At 34.1% G+C, this 22,591-nt stretch overlaps 4 protein-coding genes across 5 annotated transcripts in view; 2 read left to right on the forward strand and 2 right to left on the reverse strand.

The window, feature by feature from the left end:
- LOC125870420 (probable pectinesterase 55) overlaps positions 1–3,116 on the reverse strand; it is a 3,441-nt gene extending 325 nt beyond the window's left edge. The window contains exons 1-4 of the mRNA XM_049550854.1: positions 2,884–3,116; positions 1,639–1,798; positions 1,362–1,553; positions 235–482 (exon numbers count right to left, since the gene is read on the reverse strand). Of these exons, the coding sequence (XP_049406811.1) occupies positions 235–482; positions 1,362–1,553; positions 1,639–1,798; positions 2,884–3,116 (833 nt within the window). The remainder of the gene's footprint in view (positions 1–234; positions 483–1,361; positions 1,554–1,638; positions 1,799–2,883) is intronic.
- Positions 3,117–4,775: 1,659 nt separating this feature from the next.
- On the reverse strand, positions 4,776–7,323 carry LOC125870412 (60S ribosomal protein L13a-4-like). The gene is made up of 4 exons (XM_049550844.1): positions 6,969–7,323; positions 5,396–5,512; positions 5,224–5,311; positions 4,776–5,032 (listed from the first exon to the last, which is right to left on the reverse strand). The coding sequence occupies exons 1-4, from the start codon at positions 7,238–7,240 to the stop codon at positions 4,889–4,891; spliced, it is 621 nt and encodes a 206-aa protein (XP_049406801.1). The 5' UTR covers positions 7,241–7,323; the 3' UTR covers positions 4,776–4,888.
- Positions 7,324–9,200: 1,877 nt separating this feature from the next.
- On the forward strand, positions 9,201–18,663 carry LOC125870376 (26S proteasome non-ATPase regulatory subunit 1 homolog A-like). Its single transcript, XM_049550792.1, has 13 exons — positions 9,201–9,507; positions 12,377–12,440; positions 12,560–12,665; positions 13,137–13,248; positions 13,360–13,528; positions 14,244–14,719; positions 14,813–14,948; positions 15,046–15,294; positions 15,383–15,603; positions 16,711–16,969; positions 17,056–17,288; positions 17,373–17,886; positions 18,082–18,663. Exons 1-13 carry the CDS (start codon positions 9,356–9,358, stop codon positions 18,400–18,402), a joined length of 3,012 nt encoding a protein of 1,003 aa, XP_049406749.1. The 5' UTR covers positions 9,201–9,355; the 3' UTR covers positions 18,403–18,663.
- An 838-nt stretch (positions 18,664–19,501) lies between these two features.
- LOC125870403 (transcription factor FAMA) lies at positions 19,502–22,073 on the forward strand. Of its 2 annotated transcripts, XM_049550835.1 has the most exons (5): positions 19,502–19,640; positions 19,744–19,845; positions 19,953–20,306; positions 20,959–21,354; positions 21,856–22,073. In XM_049550835.1, exons 2-5 carry the CDS (start codon positions 19,822–19,824, stop codon positions 21,943–21,945), a joined length of 864 nt encoding a protein of 287 aa, XP_049406792.1. In that variant the 5' UTR covers positions 19,502–19,640; positions 19,744–19,821; the 3' UTR covers positions 21,946–22,073. The 2 variants fall into 2 exon arrangements, with proteins under 2 accessions (XP_049406792.1, XP_049406791.1); XM_049550834.1 differs by lacking the exons at positions 19,502–19,640; positions 19,744–19,845 and having other exon boundaries at positions 19,907–20,306.
- The last annotated feature ends 518 nt before the right edge of the window (positions 22,074–22,591 follow it).

The raw sequence follows: 22,591 nt of genomic DNA on the forward strand, positions 1-22,591 counted from the left end.
ATATATATATATATATATATATATATAAATCTCAAATTTATTTTCTAGCTGACACAAATACTAGGTGATTTTCTTTATATCTGTCCAAGTCTTTATAGACAGATTTACCAGGTACCTGTGTTGATAAGAAGTAGTTGACACCCCTCAAAATTTCCTCGTGGTGCTTGCAAGTTGATGCCGACACCACGAATATTCCAAAAAAAAAAAATTATGTTGGGGAGGGGAGGGACTTACTCATGGCCTTTGTAACTCCAAGCATCCCAACCTATAGGATCAATGATGTTGGAGAGGGAGGTTTTATAAAATAGAACTCTAGCATAAGCCCTCCATGCCCTTCCTAAGAATGCCTTGCCTGTCCCAATAACTTTACAATTTTTGAACACAAATGCACTTGCATCATTTGGATGTGATCTTCCTTGTGCTGTTATAAATCCTCCATAATTTTGTGATATTGATCCAGCATTCACCAATATGGTACAATCCTATTAAAACAATATACATGTCATTTGAATAATCAGATCAGACATGTGATATGAAAATTTCATGTACGGGGTTCTGTATTCAATCCTATAGATACATGTCATTTAAACAAATTAGATATATAATGTGAAAATTTCATATAAAGTAATAGTAAAGGTAACTTATCTATCGACTTCTCTACTATCATCCCAAATGAATGAAACTATGTTTTAAAATTACCGATTATATACTCAGTATTGACCATAATTTACAAGAACATTATGTGTAGTCATAGTAATAGAGGAAGGTTTTTTATCCTCAATGTAGGATTTATTGGCACGAAATAAAATTTAATTACGCCTAACACAGATATCAAACACCAAGTGAAACAAAAAATCAACATAGTTCTTAACCTCACATTACCTTACTGAATAACTAAAGGTATCCAAGGCCTATGTATGGATTTTAATTCATTAATTGTCCAATGAAAGGTAAAACTATAATTAACTAGTAAACTTTGTTTTTCCTACTTTTTTAATTTGTATTTATAAATCATTTGACTATAAAATTGTCCTCAACTCCATTAATAAAGAAGACAAAAATCTTAATGTGTTCATACATATCTAAAGAAAAAAATTACATTAATTAGGGATTAGCTAAAGCATCAATTATTTTTTTAAAAAAATTGAATATATCTCAAAATATTTATCATCTTAAAAAAATAATTAAGAAGTTGTTTACCCCTTCTGTTTTAGTTGCTACAATTAAATTAAATTGCTTAATTCGATATAAATACCATGTGTGTACAAGTATTTACCACTAAATATTCATTAAAATTACTAAACATTCAAAAGACGTATCAACCAGATATCGTAACGTAACGTAACAATAAAAAAGATTACCTCGTAAATTGATTGACCACTACCAAAAATGAAATCCATGGCTCCTTCAATTGTACATTGATCATCCAATAAAGTATCTTGTAAACCAGAAAAAGCACAATCATAAAATGATGTTCTATCCCCAGAAACCAATGTTGCTAATGCTGGTTTCATTGGATTTTTTTTATTCATAGGTGGATAATTGTAAGAATTCTACAAAAAATTTAAAAAAAAAAATATTAGAAACTATATTTTTGAAAGAAAAAAAAACTTAATATTAGGATTTAAGGTTTCTTACTGTAAAATTTAACTTTTCCACAACAATATTTTCAGCAAAAGAGGAAAAAGTTGGGCTTGTAACAAGTGAGTCATGACCATCCCATATCACAATAGTATTTTTCACATCTGAACCTTTTAAATAAATAAAAGGTTTATCAAGTGGAATTGTCACCTGTTCCCTTCATGATTAAATGCAAAAAAAAAAAAAAAAAATTAGTCTTTAATTAATACCAAATATTGAAACAATGATTTTGAAAAAAAAAATATATGTATGATGTATATATATAGATTGAGATGAATATTTAAATTAGACTCGATAAGTTTATGCTATAAGAGACACGTTTTTTTTCCATGGGTGTGGGGATCCCCGTAAATCCATTGAAAAGCTGGGATTTCTGACAGCACATTTCATATCTGTTACTTGACAAAAAACGTTGGACAGAAGTTTAGCACAAATTATGTATGTGTAAGAGAACATAACTAGCATATATATACAAAAAGATCAAACGGAATCCAATGATTCTAAATCTTGGATTCTTCGCTAGATTTGAACTGTTATTAGAGATATGATGTGAAAATCTCATGTATAGTTCGGTAAAGTAATAGTAGAAGTAATATATGCATCAACTACTCTACTATCATCTTCCCTATTGAATTAAACTATGTCAATTGTATCCCTAGAAGCTAGAATAGATTTGAGTTGAAATTATTGTTTATATACACGGTATTTACCATACGAGTTCACGCTATTAGAGACACGTGTATTTTTATGGAAGTTCTCATGATTACTTTCTATAAAAAATGATTTCCACCAAGCGTAATTCATACAAATCCCTCGAAAAAAACGCTTTTGACAAAATTAATTATATCTAGCTCAATCTTGAGTGTAAGAGTTCTAACACGTATATCAAAAAAGAACAGAATCCAATGACTCTCAATTTTAAATTTGCCTCTAGACTCATTTTGTTTACAACATACATGAATAAATCATTTTCCACCAAGCACATCTCATACAAATCCCTCAATCAAAATAAAAAATGATCAACATAATTTATTATGTCTAGCTCAATTTATACGTGTGCAAGAGAACTATAGCACATATACCAAATAAAACATATAGTAACTCTAAATTCTGAATTCACACATAAATAAAATAGGAAGAGACTATAGCACATATACCAAAAAGAATAGATATCGACTCTGAATTCTGAATTCACACGTAAATAAAATAGGAAAAGAAGAGTGTAGAGCATAGAGAAGTTACTTGTACAAGCCAGGTCTGATGAAGATACAAACCCAATGAGAATTATTAGAAGGAATTGAATCAATAGCAGCTTGAATTTTCTGAAATTGAGCAAATCCAGATTGATCAACATAAATTGTTGGAATAAATCCAAAAATACTTATTCCAATTGATGGCCATAGTAAAACTCTTCCACTTGCTAAACCATAGAACAAAAACAAAAACACTACACTTTTAAAAAAATGTAGTGCCATTTCTTGAAACTTGAAAATATTTTTTTTTGTAAGAAAATCAAGAAGGAACCTTAGGATATATATATATATAGTTTCAAGAAAAAAAAAAGTTATGAAATGAAAAGTCAAATTGAAAAATGGGGTAAAAGAAAAGTCACATTAAAATTCATGAGAAATGGTTTTTATGTTTTTTTCAGACAAATGAAAAGTCAAGAGTTGCTAGTTAATAAGTAATTAGTAGATAGTAGTGGGGTAGTAATAATAATTACAAATTTAATTAACTATCCCAACTAATTATTTTGGTATAAAGTTAAAATAATTTATTACTCTTCTCTCTCTTTCATAATATTATGTTTTATTTGTGGTTATTAGTCGTAAATAAAAATAAAAGGTATAATTTTGTAATCTGTATAGATGTGATATAATTTTTCCTGAAATATGTATTTCAAAAAAAATAATTAAGTGTTTGTTCAAGTATTTTTCAAAAAGATTTTGTAATTTTTTGAAGAAATATTTTAAGAGTGTTTTTCAAATTATTAAAAGTGTGTTTGGAAGTCACGTGATAATTGAATTTGAGTGTAATTGAATATGATTATACAGTTTGACTTGTTTGTTTGACTTGAGAATAACTTGGTTAGACTTTAAGTTCGCACATTAAAACATGCTTGACCAAAATTCGAATTCACGCATCACAGGTCTCGGGGGCATTACTTTAAACTAGATTTTTCTGATTCCCAAAGACTTAAATCTTAGATTTGTAATTAAAAATGACAATATCTCAATCATTCTAACACAATCCATATCGATTAAACTTTCCATTTTATCACCCACATACCTCCCTCTCCTTGTCTCCTTCCCAAAATTTGCAAATGCAATCTTCCAATGTTTTAAATTTTTTGTTTATTATTTATTATTATATCAATTTTTAATTAAAATACCTCACAATTAATTTAGTATATACATATATATATTTGTCACACAATAAAACATATCTATGTATTAGTCTAATTTTTTTGTTAAATTTGTAATTATATTTGTCCAATCAAACACGACAAAGAAAATTACATTGCAATTACATTCTAACAATATCAAATTATATAATTACACCTGATAATTACATAGTGCTTTCTAGTCAAAATGGACAAATCTTGCATCGAAAGAAACAATGGCAGTTTATTGTTGGTTGATTTCACTATTGAATTAATTAATATTATTAAATGCAATTAATGGTTTTAAGCAAAAAACGAAGGCGTGGGTTAGTGCATTAATTGATGATTAACTAATAACCACTATTGATACTTGTGAAAGCTTCCTTTGAGGCCCAATAATTGCAAGATCAAATAAAAATTATTTATCCAAATAGGTAATTTAGGGTAAAATGATGTAAAATTGGGCTAAATTATTAAAAAGAATGTAAAATAAATTAGTGTTGACTGTCTCTTTTCAATCATGCTTTGAAACTAGTTATAGTAGAGATTCAAATTCAACAAATAAAACTTCAAATCATGAATAAGCTACCATATAAATATGATTTTTCAGTTTATGGTTCGACATAAATATCCATTGTGCATAAGTATTTACCAATTATATATGTTGTTTCATTGTTAAGATTCATTTAAGAAAAACTTTCCATACGTTATAGCAAAAAAATACACGAAAAAACAGGGAAGAGTCTGATCAAATGATGAAAATATTGCTAAAAATGCAAACTGTATCCCCTAACAAGGAACAAACTAATGTCAAAACATCAATCTTCATCAAAATTGTACTTCAAAACAAACTATATTTCAACTTCAGTACTTGATTGGAGCAATAACCGCGAGTTGAGGACCAAGCTTCTCCTCAGCAGCTTTCTCGGCCTTGACCCTAAGTTTTGCTAACTGCTTTCTCCTCTCATATGTTACTTGAGCTCTCTCCTTTCTCTTGTTCTCAAGATCCTGCGGTAAATCATAAACAATGGAGAAGTGTCACCATCGATGCGAATTACAAGAATGAAAGCTCAACACATAATTAGCCAGGGACTGTAGTTTAGATGAACAAGGGCAAAGCAAAGGAGGAATAACACTAGTTGCTACTTGGAGAGAATCGAAGTAGGGTAGAAGAGAAGAGCGACATGCAAGAAACTTACCCTGATAGTATCATAATGGTTCCATCCGACCTCTGATGAAAGCTTCCCCAAGAGACAGTATTTATGTCCAGCACGGAGCCTCAATACCCTAGTTACAAAATAAGGTAAAAACTTCAGTACTACAAGAAACACTAAACAGTAGTAAGCTATGACTGCTGCAAGTGCAACTCACTTAAGTGCATCGGGAATGACCATCCTCTTGATCTTGTCATATGGGGGTGGAACACCCTCATAAACCTTCAAACGGGCAAGTGCAGCAGCTCCACGCTTAGTTTTGTGGGGAATCATCCTATATAAAATGAAGACAGACACTATCATTCACAATTGTAGAAGTAGAAGGAGCTTGCAATACTGGCCTAATCATCAAATATATTGTTCACGATACAGTAGTTCTAAAGGTACTAATCCCAACTGAAAAAATCATCAAAGGAAAGGAAAAACAAAATATTTAGACTGTGAAACTGAGTTGTAGTCTATAAAACACATCAACTATGCCTCAATCCCAAATTAATCAAAACCATCTACATCCACTCTCTTTTCAACTCAATAACATTCCAATACAAAGCAGTTACCTTCCAATGCAAATGGTTTTTCAAAACTAGAGTTTATCTTAATTCACACTTCTATAGTACATCATACACACTAACTAAACTAAATAAAACTTGGGAGAAACGCCATATCCATCAACATAAAATTAAACAATGTTGCATCACTTGGACAGTCATGCTGATATATGCTAGAAGGAAAGGTCATATATACTAGTAGAAACAACTTTCTTGACAAATTAGTGAACCCATTAACACACAAACCAAAACAACATTGAGGCAGACATTTATTACCTACAGATAAATACAGTATTGCACAAACTATCAACAGGATCCCAAGCATTACACAGATACCCCTAAATTTTACTCCAACAACATAAACTGTTCTGTATCTGTTCTAGTCAAAAATAGATGTTACAGCCCAAAAGACTAGCCAAAAGTGTTTTGCATCACTGTAATACTTATAACTTCATCTATACAAAATTCCACTTCACTTAGTAAGTTAACTAACTGAGTACTGTGTCAACTACTTCAGCTTTGTCACTACAAATTAAAGATCTTCACTTTCTGAATGTAAGTACTGAAAACAAGATCAAGTTCAACTTTTTTCTACAACAGAGACCATTCTTGGCTTGATGTTGACTAAGTTGGCAAAGCTCTATAGTAAAATGATTAAGAACCTAGTTGCACATCTTATAATGAACTCAAGGAGTATCTGCACTTTCAAAACTAGCTCACACATGCTTAATTAACATAAAAAAACAGTTTGATACACGAAGTATTGTGCGAACTGAAACAGGAAAAAGGCAAAGAGACACACCCCAAATGAGTGTAATGTATGAAGCTTAACCAAACCCAAGCATCAGCTCGAAACAACTTAACGTTGCACCATGGCTCCCTTTCAATCAAACTACTAACATATTCTCACTTAATCTTATCCTAAAATGAATCTCCCATTACACTCCACAGCATAATTATCTCAATTAGAAGGATTATGTAAACCAAATTATCATTATGTTACTCATACTCATTTAAAATGGCAACGGGTGCATGTCGGATGCTCCAACATAGACTATCATATACATTAAATAAACAACAAAGCAATTAACTCAAAATACTAGATCTACCTCTTAATTCTGCTCTAAATAAACAATGTTCAAATATATATCTATACAATTATATTCAAAAACAGAAGCATACCCGCGAATGGTACGCCAGAGGATTTTCGAAGGAGCACGAAAATGGATTGGACCATGAGAAGGTTTCGTGTTCATTCTCTTACGAAGGAACCTAAGGTACTTCATTTTCTGACGAACAAGTCCACCAGATAAGCAAATCTCCTCACACCTAACAACGACTACTCTCTGTCCATTAAGCAATTCTTTGGCTAAGATCGAAGATAATCTTCCCAGCATATGGTGGCGGGCGTCCACCACTATCCTCTTTGCTGAGATTCCCGAACCAGACACCATTTTTTCTCTCGCTCTACTCTCTCTCTCTCTCTCTAGAGCTCTGTGGAATCGAGCTGCTGCTAGGGTTTTTTCAGCAGTCGTTTTTCCGTTCAATTTATATGATGATGATGAAGAAGAAGAAGAAAGGAATGTAAATGGGCTGTGGATCTGTACATGTTTTTTGGGTTTATAAATTTTTTGGCCCAATAAATGCCTTTTTTCACTTATCCTATAGTTTATGGACCTTTTAGATCATGATTTTGGAAAAAATATTTTTAATAAATTAATAATTTTATGGAAAAAAAAATAGATTATGGTTATAATATGTAACCTACATAGAATGTTGAGCAAACGCGCTTCACGAAAATTGTCTTCACAAAGATGTATTTTATGTGAATATGCGAGTCTATTGATATTCATCGTACTTTATAAAAATCGTGTTAAAATTTGACTTCTAATCTATCAAGGATGTAATAATGTGAATATATGAGCCTATTGATATTCATAGTACTTTATAAAAAATCAAATCAAAATTTGACTCAAAAAGATGACTCACAAATTAAGATTGTAAATTGATCGCGAAACTTAGTTACCCATGACATAAGGGTAATTACATTTACTAGTTTAGCTTGTAAAAATTACATTTGCTAGTTTAGCTTATTTAGGGCATGATCGTAGATAAAAAGATTTGTAAGTTAAAGACAATGTTAAAAGATTAATAGATAATCAAGTGTTAGTGTTGTCGTACATGTCCGTGGGAGAGACAAAAGACCAGTCTCCTCTTTTCATTTTGTCTACGTGTAATCTCATAAGTGGAGTCTTGAGAGAATAGAGTGCGTAGAGTCTTGAGAGAGTAGAGTGCGCATAAATTTGATCTACCTAGAGATAAATACATTATTTTAGAAGTTCATTGATTGTACATAAAATCAAAATAATTACGAATGAGAAAATATGGCAATGAATAAAACATGAGAATTAGTAAGAAAAATAATACAAAGCATGAAAGAAATATTAACAACATCATATGACAACAAATATCAAAAAACAAGAAACTAAACGAATAAGACTAATAATACGACACACACGTAACACGATATTCCAGACTATCACTAAATCTAGTTCTACTAAAAGTGTGACAACACTCAACAATGTACTAATCTTCTACCTATCCACGACCTCCACACCTTCTTATCTAAGGTCATATTCTCAATGAGCTATAGTTGCGGCATGTCCAGTCTAATCACCTCCCTCGATACTTCTTCACATACTTTTACCTTTCTTTGTCCCAACCATGTGCAACTTTCTCCTGTCTTTCTTTCTATTATCACTCTCATCCAACTAATGAATGTAATTGGAGTAGAATCGTTTTTTCTTACTAGGTTTAAGAATTCATATGAGTTTCTTATTAACCGCTAAACCTTATCTACTTTTGAAGATAGACCCGAAAACAAGCTCAGAAAATAGTTAAGTGAAAGTCAGATACTCCCAGAACTTAAACTACCTATGTGTTGGTAAACTTCACCTAGACTTAAATTCATCAGTTCGATCATTTAGTTTGTGTCCTAAGTCCTCTATCCTTCGGGAAAGGGTCAAATCTCTCACACCTCCTCGCTCGGACATCCACATATCTCTTCTTCACATACTCAAATTATTTCAACCTCGCCTTTCTCAACTCGTCCATCACATAAGCCACTCCTACCTAGTCCTGGATGTTTTCATTCCTAATCTTATCTCATCTCTCTAGACATACCCATATATCGACCTCAACATTCTTATTTACACAACTTGCATCTTTTGAACACGATAACTTGAATCGGACTAATCATCACTCTATAAAATTTATCTTAAAATATTCCCGAGGCTCGGCTCCATTTCATTCACCCCACCCCCACTCCCACCCCACCCACCCACCCCCACAATAGGAGTCCAAAATAAGCTAGGAGTGAGCTAATACAAAAGAACCTTTTATTTCCCCATTAACAAGAAATCTCACCTTTCAAATCTCTATATTTCCTCTCCCCTGCTTCCTTTGGTCTCCGGTTGCTCTGTCCATCGTAAAAAACCTAGCTTTTTCCTCCCTTCTCACAGATCCGAACGCGAATTCCGCCAGTTATATAGAACAATTAAACGGCGGCAATGGTCACGGCGGCGACGATGGTGAGTTCGGCGGGTGGTTTATTGGCGATGCTGAATGAGAGCCATCCGCAGTTGAAGCTACACGCTCTCTCCAATCTCAACACCTTTGTTGATTACTTTTGGCCTGAGATCTCTACCTCTGTCCCTGTCATGTAGTTCTTCTGCTTCTTTTCTGTACTTTCAGTTTGAATTGAAGTTTCTTTTTTTGTTAGTTGATGTGATTGATTGAGATTATGTGGAATTGGAACTTCTAAGCTGTGTATAGAGGAAATTCGTTATCTTTTGTGTTTATTTTCCTATTTTGGTGAATTCTTTTGTTTTCTGTTTGTGATCTGAAGTGTGGACAGTTGATATTTGAGTAGTAGAGGAAATTAACAGTCTTTTTTGGTGGTGAATTGAGCTCATGAAATATTGTGGCTTTACGAAAGATTGAAGAGGGGGTAGATTAATGGTCTGCTTAAAAAGGGACTGTTGAGCAGAAATTTTGTTACTTTTCAGCTTGAATTAGTGTTTTTGTTGTGGTAAGTACTTGTGTATTTGTTCATCGTTGTACATAATTGGTTTTTTACTGCATTAGTATGACAGGTTTTGAGTTTTAGAAGTATTTGAACTTTGTGGGGTTTCTGAGGAAAGTAGGTAGTGGATGGTAATTTGGATATTTTAGAGAGAAAAGGTTTTGGCCCTAAAGATGAAAATTTGAGGGGAAATTTTGTGAGGAGAACATAAAGCTGGGAAACGTGGAGGAATTTCTAAGTATTAGGATTAGTGGACTTGCTATGTTTGGATTCTGGTGTGAATTGGAAATTTTGAGCAATGATAGTTTTTATCCACTGTCTTTGAACAGTGGTAGAGTGTAGGTTGCAGGGATAGATTGCCTGTATTTGAGTACTTATGGTTTTATTTGTAGTTCTTATTAATTAATTTCTCGACTTTGGAGAGAATGAGTCACAATTTAGGGATGAAAGATGTTGAACTTCCTGAATTTCACAAGCTTGGCCTGAGATTGTATGTTTTGGAGTAATTGTTGATCTTACTGTACCAAATAAATGACGTTAAATGGTTTGTTTTAGTTTTTAAGGGGAGATTTCAACTTTCTCTCAGTTTCTTTATTGAGTTCTGAAAATCAGCATGCTTATGTGACTGTTCATAATTTACCCCATTGTTGGTCGGCATTGTGAGATGAGTAACACTGACATTGGTGTAGTTATGGTGCTGCTATGTCTCTTAAGATGTCATTCTAGTGTAGATGTAGAATTATCTTTCTTTACACTTTAAAAATTTTGAACAATCTACTTGACAACTATAAGTGAGGTCCCCCGTATAACTGGATTAGGTTGAGCTAATTGCCGCATAAGCTTGTCAAAACGTCATAGAATAGGCAAAGAGAAAACAAGTCTGTATGAAGCCATTATTAATAACAATCAGAATAATCCAATCAATGGTACCTCTTAAGCTGATGTGGCTCATGTAGACTTGTACCTGTTGTAAACTACTAGCATTTTCCTCTATGATTTGACTGAAGCATGGGCTCCTTAAAATTATGGAGATGTTCCCTTCTGTTGTACTTCTGGGAACATGAAGGAGACGGGCATATGAAACTTGAATGTGAGTAGTGGTTGGAATAATGCAATAGCGTTTCCAAGCCCCAACGAGATGGCTTAGTGTTTTTGAGGTACTAGAGTAACAACTTGGAGAATAGAGATTCAAAGTTTGAATCCTAGTTACCATGCTAGTGTGCTGGACAATTTGCCTGGTAGATTAGTCTAAGTGTGCGCAAACTGGTCATGACACTGTTGGTATAAAAAAGATGCAATAGGAATTCTAGGAATTAAATTGCTGATTTGTTTGTCAGAAAATGTAGAATACTACTCCTCAATTGAACTAAGTTCATTTTCACCCCTTCAAAAGCTCTCCTATTTCTCTCTTTCCAAATGACCCACATTAAGGCAAAAGGAATAGCATTCCAAGTCCTGTGCTTTCTTGTCCTAGCTCCACTCTCCAGCTGAATACCAACTCCTTCACAGCTTTTGGCACTGCTCAAGAAATGCGAAACCACCTAAGATGTCCCCCCATAACCTCGTGGCTAATTGGCAATGTAACAAAATATGCTCTCCATGTCCTCACCGACCTTCTTACATAGGAAACACCACCTTCTTTTTCTCAAGATTCTCCTCGTCATAATCACCCCTATAGTAGCTAAGCACGTGAAAAAGCACACCTTGGCACCCTAGGAATCCAAATCGAAGCATGTGGGAAAACATTCTCCGCCCTAACAAGAAACTTCTCATAAAAGGACTTTAAAGAGAACACTTTGTTATTCCCCAACTCCCAACACAAAACATCGGGTGTGTCGCCTGGATCACATTGGTTTTAAAGTAAAACTAGCAATCTCTGCAGCTCGATGCACCTAGAAATGATCATGAGCTTTACTTATGACCATAAAGCTTTTATTTTTTTAACTGAAAAACTTTCTATGACCAGCTGTCCCCAGGCGCACTATTCCTCTCTATCCTTCTCCACTTAAGTACTAGGCTTTTGTTTGTGACAGGGTATGAACGCATGTCGTGCGCCTAGTAAACACATCACTGTTGCGCTCTTACCACTGGATGAAAGCCCGGAAAGACTAGAACTTTCTTAATTAAGTCACCAAATTGTTTGCTGAACATAGTTCTCTTGAATAGAAGACACTCAGCCTTGTTGGCCTGTTTAGTTGTCCACTAATTTATATAAGTATCATCTAATCAGTCTACCAATGTTACTGAGAACCCTGAGCTTTAACTTTATGTTAGAATGTGCATCGTAGAAACCTGGTATTCTTGTTTACTGTCGAGTTTTCTTGACTGTGTATCGCGTTTGCTTGATTGTGTCAGTTGTGATATTGGGTGACATCATGCGCTGCACCATATATATATATATATATAAATATTATGCAATTCTGAAACCTGAGCTTAAGTCTTAATTTTCTATCAATTGAGTATTCATGATATGTGCTTTGGGATCTCACAGACCTTTCTAATGCAGTGAAAGCTTGTACGAGGATGAAGAGTTTGACCAAAGACAACTAGCTGCATTAGTTGCTTCAAAGGTTACATCTTTATTTTCCTGCCAATTCCTTCCCATCTCTCGCAGTAGATAGTTAGTTTATATGGCTGGAAGTAATTTTGATATTGGCAGTCCTCGCTAATTTTCTGTTTCTTTTGTCAGGTTTTCTATCATTTGGGTGAACATAACGTCTCATTATCCTACGCCCTTGGAGCTGGTCCTCTTTTTGACGTTTCTGAGGATTCTGACTATGTTCATACAGTTCTTGGTATGAATTTCATATGTGGTCATATTGTTCAAATGAATTTGGATCTTACATAATTTCTTTCTCAAGATTCATATGTTGCTTTTGATACAATTACATCTTTCAACACTTCTTCCTCAATATCCATATTTTTGCAACTGCTCTTGCCAATTATTCTCGTCACTTCTTACTTCTAGCCTGTATATTTTGAGTTCTTTCTGGATAGTTGGGTCCATAGAAGTGAATTATTGTGTCATATCACTGAGAACTAGGGAGAAATCATGTAAAACTGGAGAATCCATTCTTTATTTGGGAGTAAGAAGTAAAATAAGTTAACTGGTTCATGTTATAAGTGTTGGTTGAACTTCCAAATAGAGATTTGTGCTCACTTAGTTTTATGTACTATAAACCTGTCAACTTTTTTAGATGTCCTTTGGTGTCAATTGTTGACTCAATATTGTTGGACTTGCAATGTGTTTCCTTTCCTTGCTTCAGCTAAAGCCCTGGATGAGTATGCAAGCTATAAGATCAAGGCAGCAGAGTCAAGTGACGAAGCCACAAAGGTGGATCCCAGGCTGGAGGCTATTGTGGAGAGAATGCTTGATAAGTAAGTACATTTTTATCTTCTGTTGTAGAAGAATAAGAATCTGAACCTGTAATTCTAACATTATATTCTGGGATGTCCTTCTGGTTTATAATTGCCCTTCTTCTTACTTAGGTGTATAAAGGATGGCAAATATCAACAAGCCATTGGCATGGCCATTGAATGCCGAAGGCTGGATAAGGTTGCCGAAGCAATTGTGAGGAGTGATAATGTTGATGCCACTCTAGCATATTGCAGTAATGTCTCCCATAACTTTGTCAATCGTAGAGAATATCGTAGTGAGGTATAGTCTTACTGCCCTATGTAACATACTTGATCTTAAGTTTCCTCCTTTCCCCCTCTATCTGTGTAGTCTGTTAATTTATGTGGTCTTCTTGCTAGGTTAAGTTATTGCATTGATTGATCTGTTTCGGTTCCTCATAGAAATATTAGCCCCTGCGTGTTTATTATATTGCTTTTCTTTTAATTTTTAAAAAAATCTTAATGCTGTAAGCATAAGTCATAACATTTTTGCATTGAGTAAGGCATATACTGTGAGCTCCCCTAGGATCATATTCCACCAAAATTCCCCTTTGAGTCTTACCTTCTTCCTGTCCCTCCTCACTAGCGTCGTCCTAATATCGTCTACAATGGGGAAGCATAGAAATGGAAGAAAAAAAAAAGGAGTTGATTTGAACATTATGGGTTCAAGTTCAGGATTCTACCACATCCCAGTCGATTTACTTCTGTTTGGAATCTATTATTTGCACTTATTTAGTGAATTTATTTGTAACACATGCATGGTCTATACAAGGTCTGATCCAGATTTACCGGTCTCGGATGAACCCTTTTTTTAATGAACTACATCCGCCGACATTATCTTTATTTGCTTTGCTTTGCTTTTTTCTTTCGCTATAGATGTAGGGCGGTTACATTAATAAATTTGTTACTTCTGTAGATATTCTTTAAGCAGATTCAGAGAAAATTTTCATTTTAACCCCCCCTACTTTCTCTTTCAGGTGCTTCGTCTTCTTGTGGAAGTGTATGAGAAGTCACCATCTCCAAACTATTTGAGCATGTGCCAGTGGCTTATGTTTTTGGATAAACCAAAGGATGTGGCAAGCATATTGGAAAAGCTACTAAGATCAGAAAATAAAGATGATGCTCTATTGGCATTTCAAATAGCTTTTGACCTTGTAGAGAATGAGCACCAAGCTTTTCTCTTGAGGGTAAGAGACTGGCTTTCCAGCCCAAATCTACAACCTTCAGACACGGTACAGTCGTTACCTGCGGATTCTGATCGAGCAGCGACTGAAGATGAAGAAGCTTCAGAGGATGTTCCGTTGTTAGAGGAAAGTAGACCTTTAGGTGGAACATTAACAGCTGCAGATCCAAAAGAAGTTATATATGCTGAAAGGTTGGGAAAATTGAAAGGAATTCTATCAGGGGAGACCTCAATACAGTTGACCTTGCAATTCTTATACAGCCATAACAAGTAAGACAAATGTATTTTAATTTTTGTTACCTATTTGTTCAATTGATTAATGGAAACATGTGTATTCATAGTTTTGTTAATCTTTGCGTACAGGTCAGATCTCCTTATTCTTAAAACAATAAAGCAGTCTGTTGAGATGAGAAATAGTGTCTGTCACAGTGCAACTATATATGCGAATGCAATCATGCATGCTGGAACAACTGTGGATACATTCCTCAGGGAGAACCTGGTGATTATATTTTTCCTTTTACTAGCGTACTTTCTCATTTGGATAAATCTACAGCCTAACATAGTTTCCAATGGAAATCTTGTTTTCCCAATGTCAGGACTGGCTAAGCCGTGCATCAAATTGGGCTAAATTCAGTGCAACAGCTGGACTAGGTGTTATTCACAGTGGCCATTTACAGCAGGGGAGATCACTTATGGCCCCTTACTTGCCACAAGGTGGAGGTGGTGGAGGTGGTAGTCCTTATTCAGAAGGTGGTGCCTTGTATGCTCTTGGTTTAATTCATGCAAATCACGGGGAGGGTATCAAGCAGTTTCTTCGTGAGAGTCTACGTAGTACAAATGTTGAGGTACTTGTATTAGTGAACTGTATCATTCTCATTGCCACCTCGTTCTTTCCAGTAATTGATTTCACATTTGCAACTTTTGTTGGTACAGGTTATTCAGCATGGTGCCTGCTTAGGACTTGGGTTGGCAGCTCTAGGAACCGCTGATGAAGACATTTATGATGACATTAAAACCGTCCTATATACTGACAGTGCTGTTGCGGGAGAGGCTGCTGGTATTGGTATGGGTTTATTGATGGTTGGAACTGCAAGTGAGAAGGCAAGTGAGATGCTTGCTTATGCTCATGAGACGCAACATGAGAAGATAATTAGGTAATTGACAGATAAATGCCAGATGGTGAACTATAATTTCCTGTTCTAGCTCTGATCCTATTGTTATCTGTTATATATGTGAACTTGAGAAGTTCTTTTTTAAAGGTTTAGCTTTTGTATTTTGAAGAGTATTGTGATTAAATCTCATTAATTGATATAAGGAAACAATATTGGTTGTTCTATACATTTGATAGACTGCACATCAAAGTAAAGATTTAATGGCTATCTTCAGAAATCTTCCTCGAGTCTGTCTCTGTTACACTAGCCTCCTTACTTTCTTTGCAACAAATCCTGTTGATAACAAATATAAAAAAATAATTTGCCTGAGATAGTTTCCTTGTTTTAGAACCCAGTGTTTCATATCCCTCTGTCTGATTTTTCCACTTAAACCAATGTAGCATCCATTTTATTATGAATGTCGCATTTATGTAAAAAGTAAAAAACAGGGAATGTCTGAATTGAAAGAAAATGTCCATTGCAAAGCAAATGCGCTGCAGTGGGAAATGCTGCAGACTATGTGGCTGGTGATGTAAAAGATATGCTGGCATCGTCTAAATTTCTGTTTCGAAAGAATGCCAGGAATGTCCATTGCCAATTAGCGGTGTTTGAATTTCTGGTTTGAAAGGAGACATGATAGGTTGATTTCTTTGGTCATTGTCAATTCTAAATATTTGGCAGATATTGCCTTTTGATCATATATAGTACAATTACAAATTTAGATGCTATCACCTGTTTCAGTCACCAAGTATGACTTTTGAATGTTGTGCCTATAAATTCCACGAACATGAAAAACCATAATTTCAAATTTCAAGTTTCAATCTGAAAAAACTAGTTGTGTACTGGAATATTCTGTTCCGTTTACCCCCTAGATTTTGCTTTCACAAAGTTCATTAGCAAAAAGTTAATATATCAAACCAGAGAGGATATGGATATGTAATTAGCCTTTGGAATAATGATGAGATTTACATTGTGGTGTAAATTAAGGATGACCATTTCTCCACTCCACTATGTATGAGGCCTGAACACAATTTTCTTGAAAAAAGATTATTACAGTAGAAGAGTCAGTAGAGTACTGGAGTTGAACATTCTTTCTGATGCTACATGCAGGGGTTTGGCACTAGGTATAGCCCTTACAGTCTATGGAAGGGAAGAAGAAGCAGATACATTGATCGAGCAGATGACTAGGGATCAAGACCCTATATTGCGTTATGGTGGCATGTATGCTTTGGCATTGGCTTACAGAGGAACTGCGAATAATAAGGCTATCCGTCAGTTGCTTCATTTTGCTGTATCAGATGTTAGTGATGATGTCCGCCGGACTGCTGTATTGGCACTTGGATTTGTTATGTATTCTGAGCCTGAGCAGGTTGGTACTTTTCTGTTCATATCCGCTGCAGTGATGTCCTCTTTGTGCTGATATGCTAATATTGTTTCTTTTGAATGAATTTGCAGATGCCTCGTATTGTGTCATTGTTATCTAAGTCTTACAATCCACATGTGCGATATGGTGCGGCTATGGCAGTTGGAATTTCTTGTGCAGGTACTGGTCTGAGTGAGGCCATCTCATTGTTGGAACCTTTGACGTCAGATGTAGTTGATTTTGTACGCCAAGGTGCTCTCATAGCAATGGCCATGGTGATGGTCCAGATAAGTGAAGCCAGTGATTCCCGTGTTGGTGCCTTTAGGTATTTCATCTGAAAATGCATACCACATCTTTTTTTCTATCTTTTCTCTGAGCTTGCTAGCATGCTAAGCCTTCTTCTGTACAGGCGACAACTGGAGAAAATTGTCCTAGATAAGCATGAAGATACCATGAGTAAAATGGGTGCTATTTTGGCTTCTGGAATTCTTGATGCTGGTGGTAGAAATGTGTCCATAAAATTACTTTCGAAGACAAAGCATGACAAAATTACAGCAGTCGTTGGACTGGCTGTTTTTAGTCAGTTTTGGTATTGGTACCCTCTTATATATTTTGTTAGTTTAGCATTCTCACCAACAGCCTTAATTGGTCTGAACTCTGACCTAAAAGTGCCAAAGTTTGATTTTGTATCACATGCCAAGCCCTCACTGTTTGAGTATCCTAAGCCCATCACTGTAACCACAACTACTTCTGCTGTCAAACTTCCCACAGCTGTTCTATCAACATCCGCTAGGGCCAAGGCAAGGGCTAGCAAGAAAGAGGCTGAGAAAGCCAATGTCGAGAAGGCAGCTGAAGAGTCATCTTCTGGTGCAACAAATTTGGGGAAGGGCAAGTCTACTGATAAGGATGGGGATTCCATGCAGGTTCGTATACATTTCTATCATGTAGTTTTGTTCGATGGATGCCTTAATTTAGCAAACTGTTGGACTGACGATCTGTTTTCTATGACATTGTGGACAACTGTGGATGGGTGATCTGGCATAATAGTCTGCTTCATTGTGTAGTGCATAAAACTAGCATTGAGTTTGTTTACCAAGTGTAATCTCCTTTATTGGCAGGTGGATGCTCCTGCAGAGAAGAAAAACGAACCGGAGCCATCATTTGAGATCTTAACCAACCCTGCTAGAGTAGTTCCAGCTCAGGAGAAATTCATTAAATTTTTGGAAGATAGCAGATACGTACCAGTTAAATCATCACCTTCCGGATTTGTGCTTCTGAGGGATCTACATCCTGATGAACCTGAAGTATTGTCCCTCACCGATGCACCCTCAACTGCATCCAGCACTGGTGGTGGATCAACTGGACAACAGGCCCCGGCATCAGCAATGGCTGTTGATGAGGAGCCTCATCCCCCACCCGCATTTGAGTACACATCGTGATTTATTGTAATTTAAAAGCTTCACCAATTGGTTTTTCATTCCATGTTGGAAGGTGATGTTGAATGGGCAGAGGTGAAAACCTATAACACTTTCCATGATCAAATTGAGTCGTGCGATACATCGAAAAGAGCCCGTGGGCTGTTTCTTGGACTTTTGATTACCCAATTTGTGCTTGTCATCGTATTTTGTGTGCTAAACGACTAAGGAAGATGGATACTGGAAGTTTCGATTGCTCGTTATCTTTCTCTGAATCTGCCACAACTCTCCTTTCCTACATTCAGATCTTTAATTACAATTTAATTAAGATTTTATGTTGTTTGGATCTTCAAAAGAATGAAGAAAAAAAAAAAGAGATGCCACTGTTCCCTAATTGTTTTCTGGAGTCCATTGTTTTAAGAATTATCTATTGCAACATTCTGATACTAATGTTCTTGCTAGACTTTCAAATATGGATATACAGCCTTAGCAATTGGTTGCTGGGATATCTAGCCTATCTCATCGCAGGATCGTACTCGTAGTAGTGTAATAAGTACATTAACGAGAGATTTTAGGTTCGAGAGATTTCAGGTTCGAGTCATCGTGATATTACTTTTGGTAAAGCTTTTTGTTCATGGTTCTTGGATGTTGAGGCACAAGTTGTAAAATTGTCATTTCATCATTCAATGAAAAAAGCTCCAACAGAGCATGTAAAGTTCAAAAATCTTAACGGTATCACATGTAACATAAGCATCCAATTAAAGAGATTTTTTAGTCAAACATAAAGGCATCTAGGCTGCAAATTTAAAGGTACTCACATGCATGATATATAATTAAACCAATCTCAAATATTCAATTCAAATTATTTTAAAAAGAAATCCACTCATTTTAATTCATAATAAAATCATATAACAAGGTGTTTAAGTATTTATTAAAAACTCGTGCAAAGAGGTGGTAAAGTTAGCTCTACTTGTGATTCAAATAAATAATATGTTAAAGGGCGGTGAAGTGAATATTCATGAAGTGTAAATTAATCCATTGGCTCCTCTCCTCTCCTCTTTTTTCAAATCTTAATAATTTAAGATCGATATATATAAATTAAACTCTACATATTCAAGTACCTTATTTTATTTTTGTGTATATATATATTGGAAGCAAAATGCAGCCAAAAAGTCAAAGGCAACATCTAGCAGGACACACTGGTCCATCATTTCTGAGATAATCTTATCAAACCTTTCAACACCATATATACATCTTTAATGGTTTGTCTTATTAATTTTTTGTTTTTGTTTTTTCCATTTAAGAAATTTCAAAATTTTATTTTCTCACAATATTGTCATGATAGTTTGTTGCTGAATTTGTCAGGTTTCTAGAGGTGGACCCAAGGATTGATACTAATTTGTGTACCATTTAGTAATTAATATTTTTAATATTAAAAAAAATATGGAGAAAAAAGAAAAAAAACAGGTATATATATCCACACACAAACATCTATATATATATTGGTTTATGTTTTTTATCCTATACTTATTTTCACTATGTTGTCTAATTTTGAACATGAAATATTATTGCAGCCTTCTTTGCCTACAATTTTTCCAAGTCTAAATGATGATAATTACTACTCTCTTGATGATGATTCTTATAATTGTCATAATTATCAACATCCACAAATGGTTAATAATGAAGAAGAAAAGGCCTTGATGGTGTCACAAAAAGAAGAGGAAATTAATGTGGCATTTGTTGGTGAAAACAGCAAAGCAAATGAAAGCAAGAAGAAGAGAAAAAGAACAAAAATAAGAATGAAGAGTAGTGAGGAAGTTGAGAATCAAAGAATGACACATATTGAAGTGGAGAGGAATAGAAGAAAGCAAATGAATGAACATCTTCATGTGTTGAGGTCACTCATGCCAAGCTCATATGTACAAAGGGTATTAATGTCAATTCTCTAAATTTATATCACATTTTTTTCTGTCTTTATAGTTTGTTTTAAAAAGAATGACCTGACTTTTTTAATATATGAAAACTCTTTTTAAGTTTAATTTTCCATTTCACATATGTATAAAGGGTATTAAATTCCATTCTCCAAATTTATATCACATTTTTTATCTCTTCAGTCTGATCTGAAAAGAATGATACATTTTTCTATATTCATCAAAACTTTGTAAGTTTAATTTTTCCATTTCACAAACGTATAAACGGTATTATATTAAATTTTCTAAATTTATATCACATTTATTTCGTTTTTATAGTCTGTTTAAAAAGAATGACATTTTTTCTATATACATGAAAACTCTTTAAGTTTAATTTTTCCATTTCACCTATGTTTAACACCAGAAGTTCAAAGAGTACTAAAAAAGCCTATGTAAAAAGTCTGTCTTTCTTTCTTAATTGAACCTAATTTGTGCTCAGTCATAAGTCAACACTACTAAAAACTCGAATTTCCAACTGAATGTCTATTAGAAATTCATGTTTTTTTAATAGTGCATGTATTGTCATATAAAATAACGAAATTAAAAAGAATTATATTACATTGATCAAAATGAAATTTTTTGACATTTATTCTTTTTGGAAAATTTGTAGGGTGATCAAGCTTCAATTGTTGGTGGAGCAATAGAATTTGTAAGAGAATTGGAACAACTTTTACAATGTCTTGAATCACAAAAAAGAAGAAAACTCTATGGAGATCATCAAGATTCATCATTAATGGAAATTCAAAATCCATCTAATTTAGTATTTGCTCCTAATAATAATGAAATTGGAATTATTCAAGAAGATATAGCTGAGATTAAGTCAATTTTGGCTGATGTTGAAGTGAAGATTATTGGTATTGATAATGCTATGATCAAGATTTTATCAAAAAGAAGGCCAGGACAACTCATTAACACTATTTCTGCATTACAAGATTTGCAACTTAACATTATTCATACAAATGTTACAACAATTGAACATACTGTTTTGTATACTTTCAATGTTAAGGTACGTTTCCGTTGAACTATGTGACTATCTCATCTAAGATACATATAGGATGCACTTTTATTTACTTAAAAGTAGTGATGCAGTTAGAATTTTCGTCAAAGTAGATTCAACATCTACTATACTATAAGTTTCTATTGAAGTGGATTCAGATGAACCCTCTTACCCTTGTGGTCCTACCTAGCTCCGTACGTCCTTGCTTAAAAGTTTAGTAACGAAGTGATTTTTTGGTATGTGTATTTCAAGATTTTTGACCTATATATATAGTATAATTTTATATATACGCGATATAATTGACCATCATTCAGTTGTTTTAACTGTTTATAGACCAAGCTGACGTGCAATAACAATCAATAGGTAACTCTTTTGTGCTAGACGATATAGTAATCTGTTAGAATCAGTTAAATTATATCGATAGTGTAAGATTTTCTTGTTAATGTATATAACTTAAATTCTTGATGGGATTATTTCATCAATTTTTTTTTTTTGTATTTATTTGTGCAGATTTGTGGTGAAACAAGGTTTTCAGCTGATAATATAGCAAATTTGGTCCAGCAAATATTCAGTTTTTTTCATGCAAATAGTGCCATATGAAGAAAAACTAGTGGAGGCCAGCTGCCTAATTTATTACTAGTATTTTGTATACTTATATCATATAGTAATTAAATCTTGTTTAATTTTGGAGTTGACATCTTAGTAAATACTCCTTACATAAATCAAATTCAAATTTCTGCATAATTAATTCATGTTATGTAGTTATGAACTCCTTGTGATTGATTAAATCATAATTTGATGGCAATTGTGACCATATATATGTTCTCTCTATTTCTATTTCATATTTCATATACAAAGCACGTGTTCTCAACAAAATTTTGATTTCTCGAACAAAATGAGATATTATTTCTTTTAGTAATGAACTTCCTTTAATTCGTAAGTCATCGTAATCCTAATTAGCCTTAGATGACTATCGCTCGTGCGAAATTCTTCTAGTATACTTTTACATCATATAGTAATCAATGAGCATGATAATGAAAGCTTTTATAAATATAAACACATTTAATACGTCGAAATTCATTATCTATCTATTAAAAAAAAAGGTGTGTTGCGTAGTTTTTAACAAAATGGATAAATATCATAGGAAATAGTTTAAGCTTCTAAAAAGACAAAAAACTACTAAGTACTACTTCCTCCGTCTCATATTATATGTCGCCTCTTTCTAAATATAGTTGGACCACAATAT

This window comes from Solanum stenotomum, chromosome 7 (genome assembly GCF_019186545.1).
Source record: "Solanum stenotomum isolate F172 chromosome 7, ASM1918654v1, whole genome shotgun sequence".
In the NCBI taxonomy this organism is placed as follows: Eukaryota; Viridiplantae; Streptophyta; class Magnoliopsida; order Solanales; family Solanaceae; genus Solanum; species Solanum stenotomum.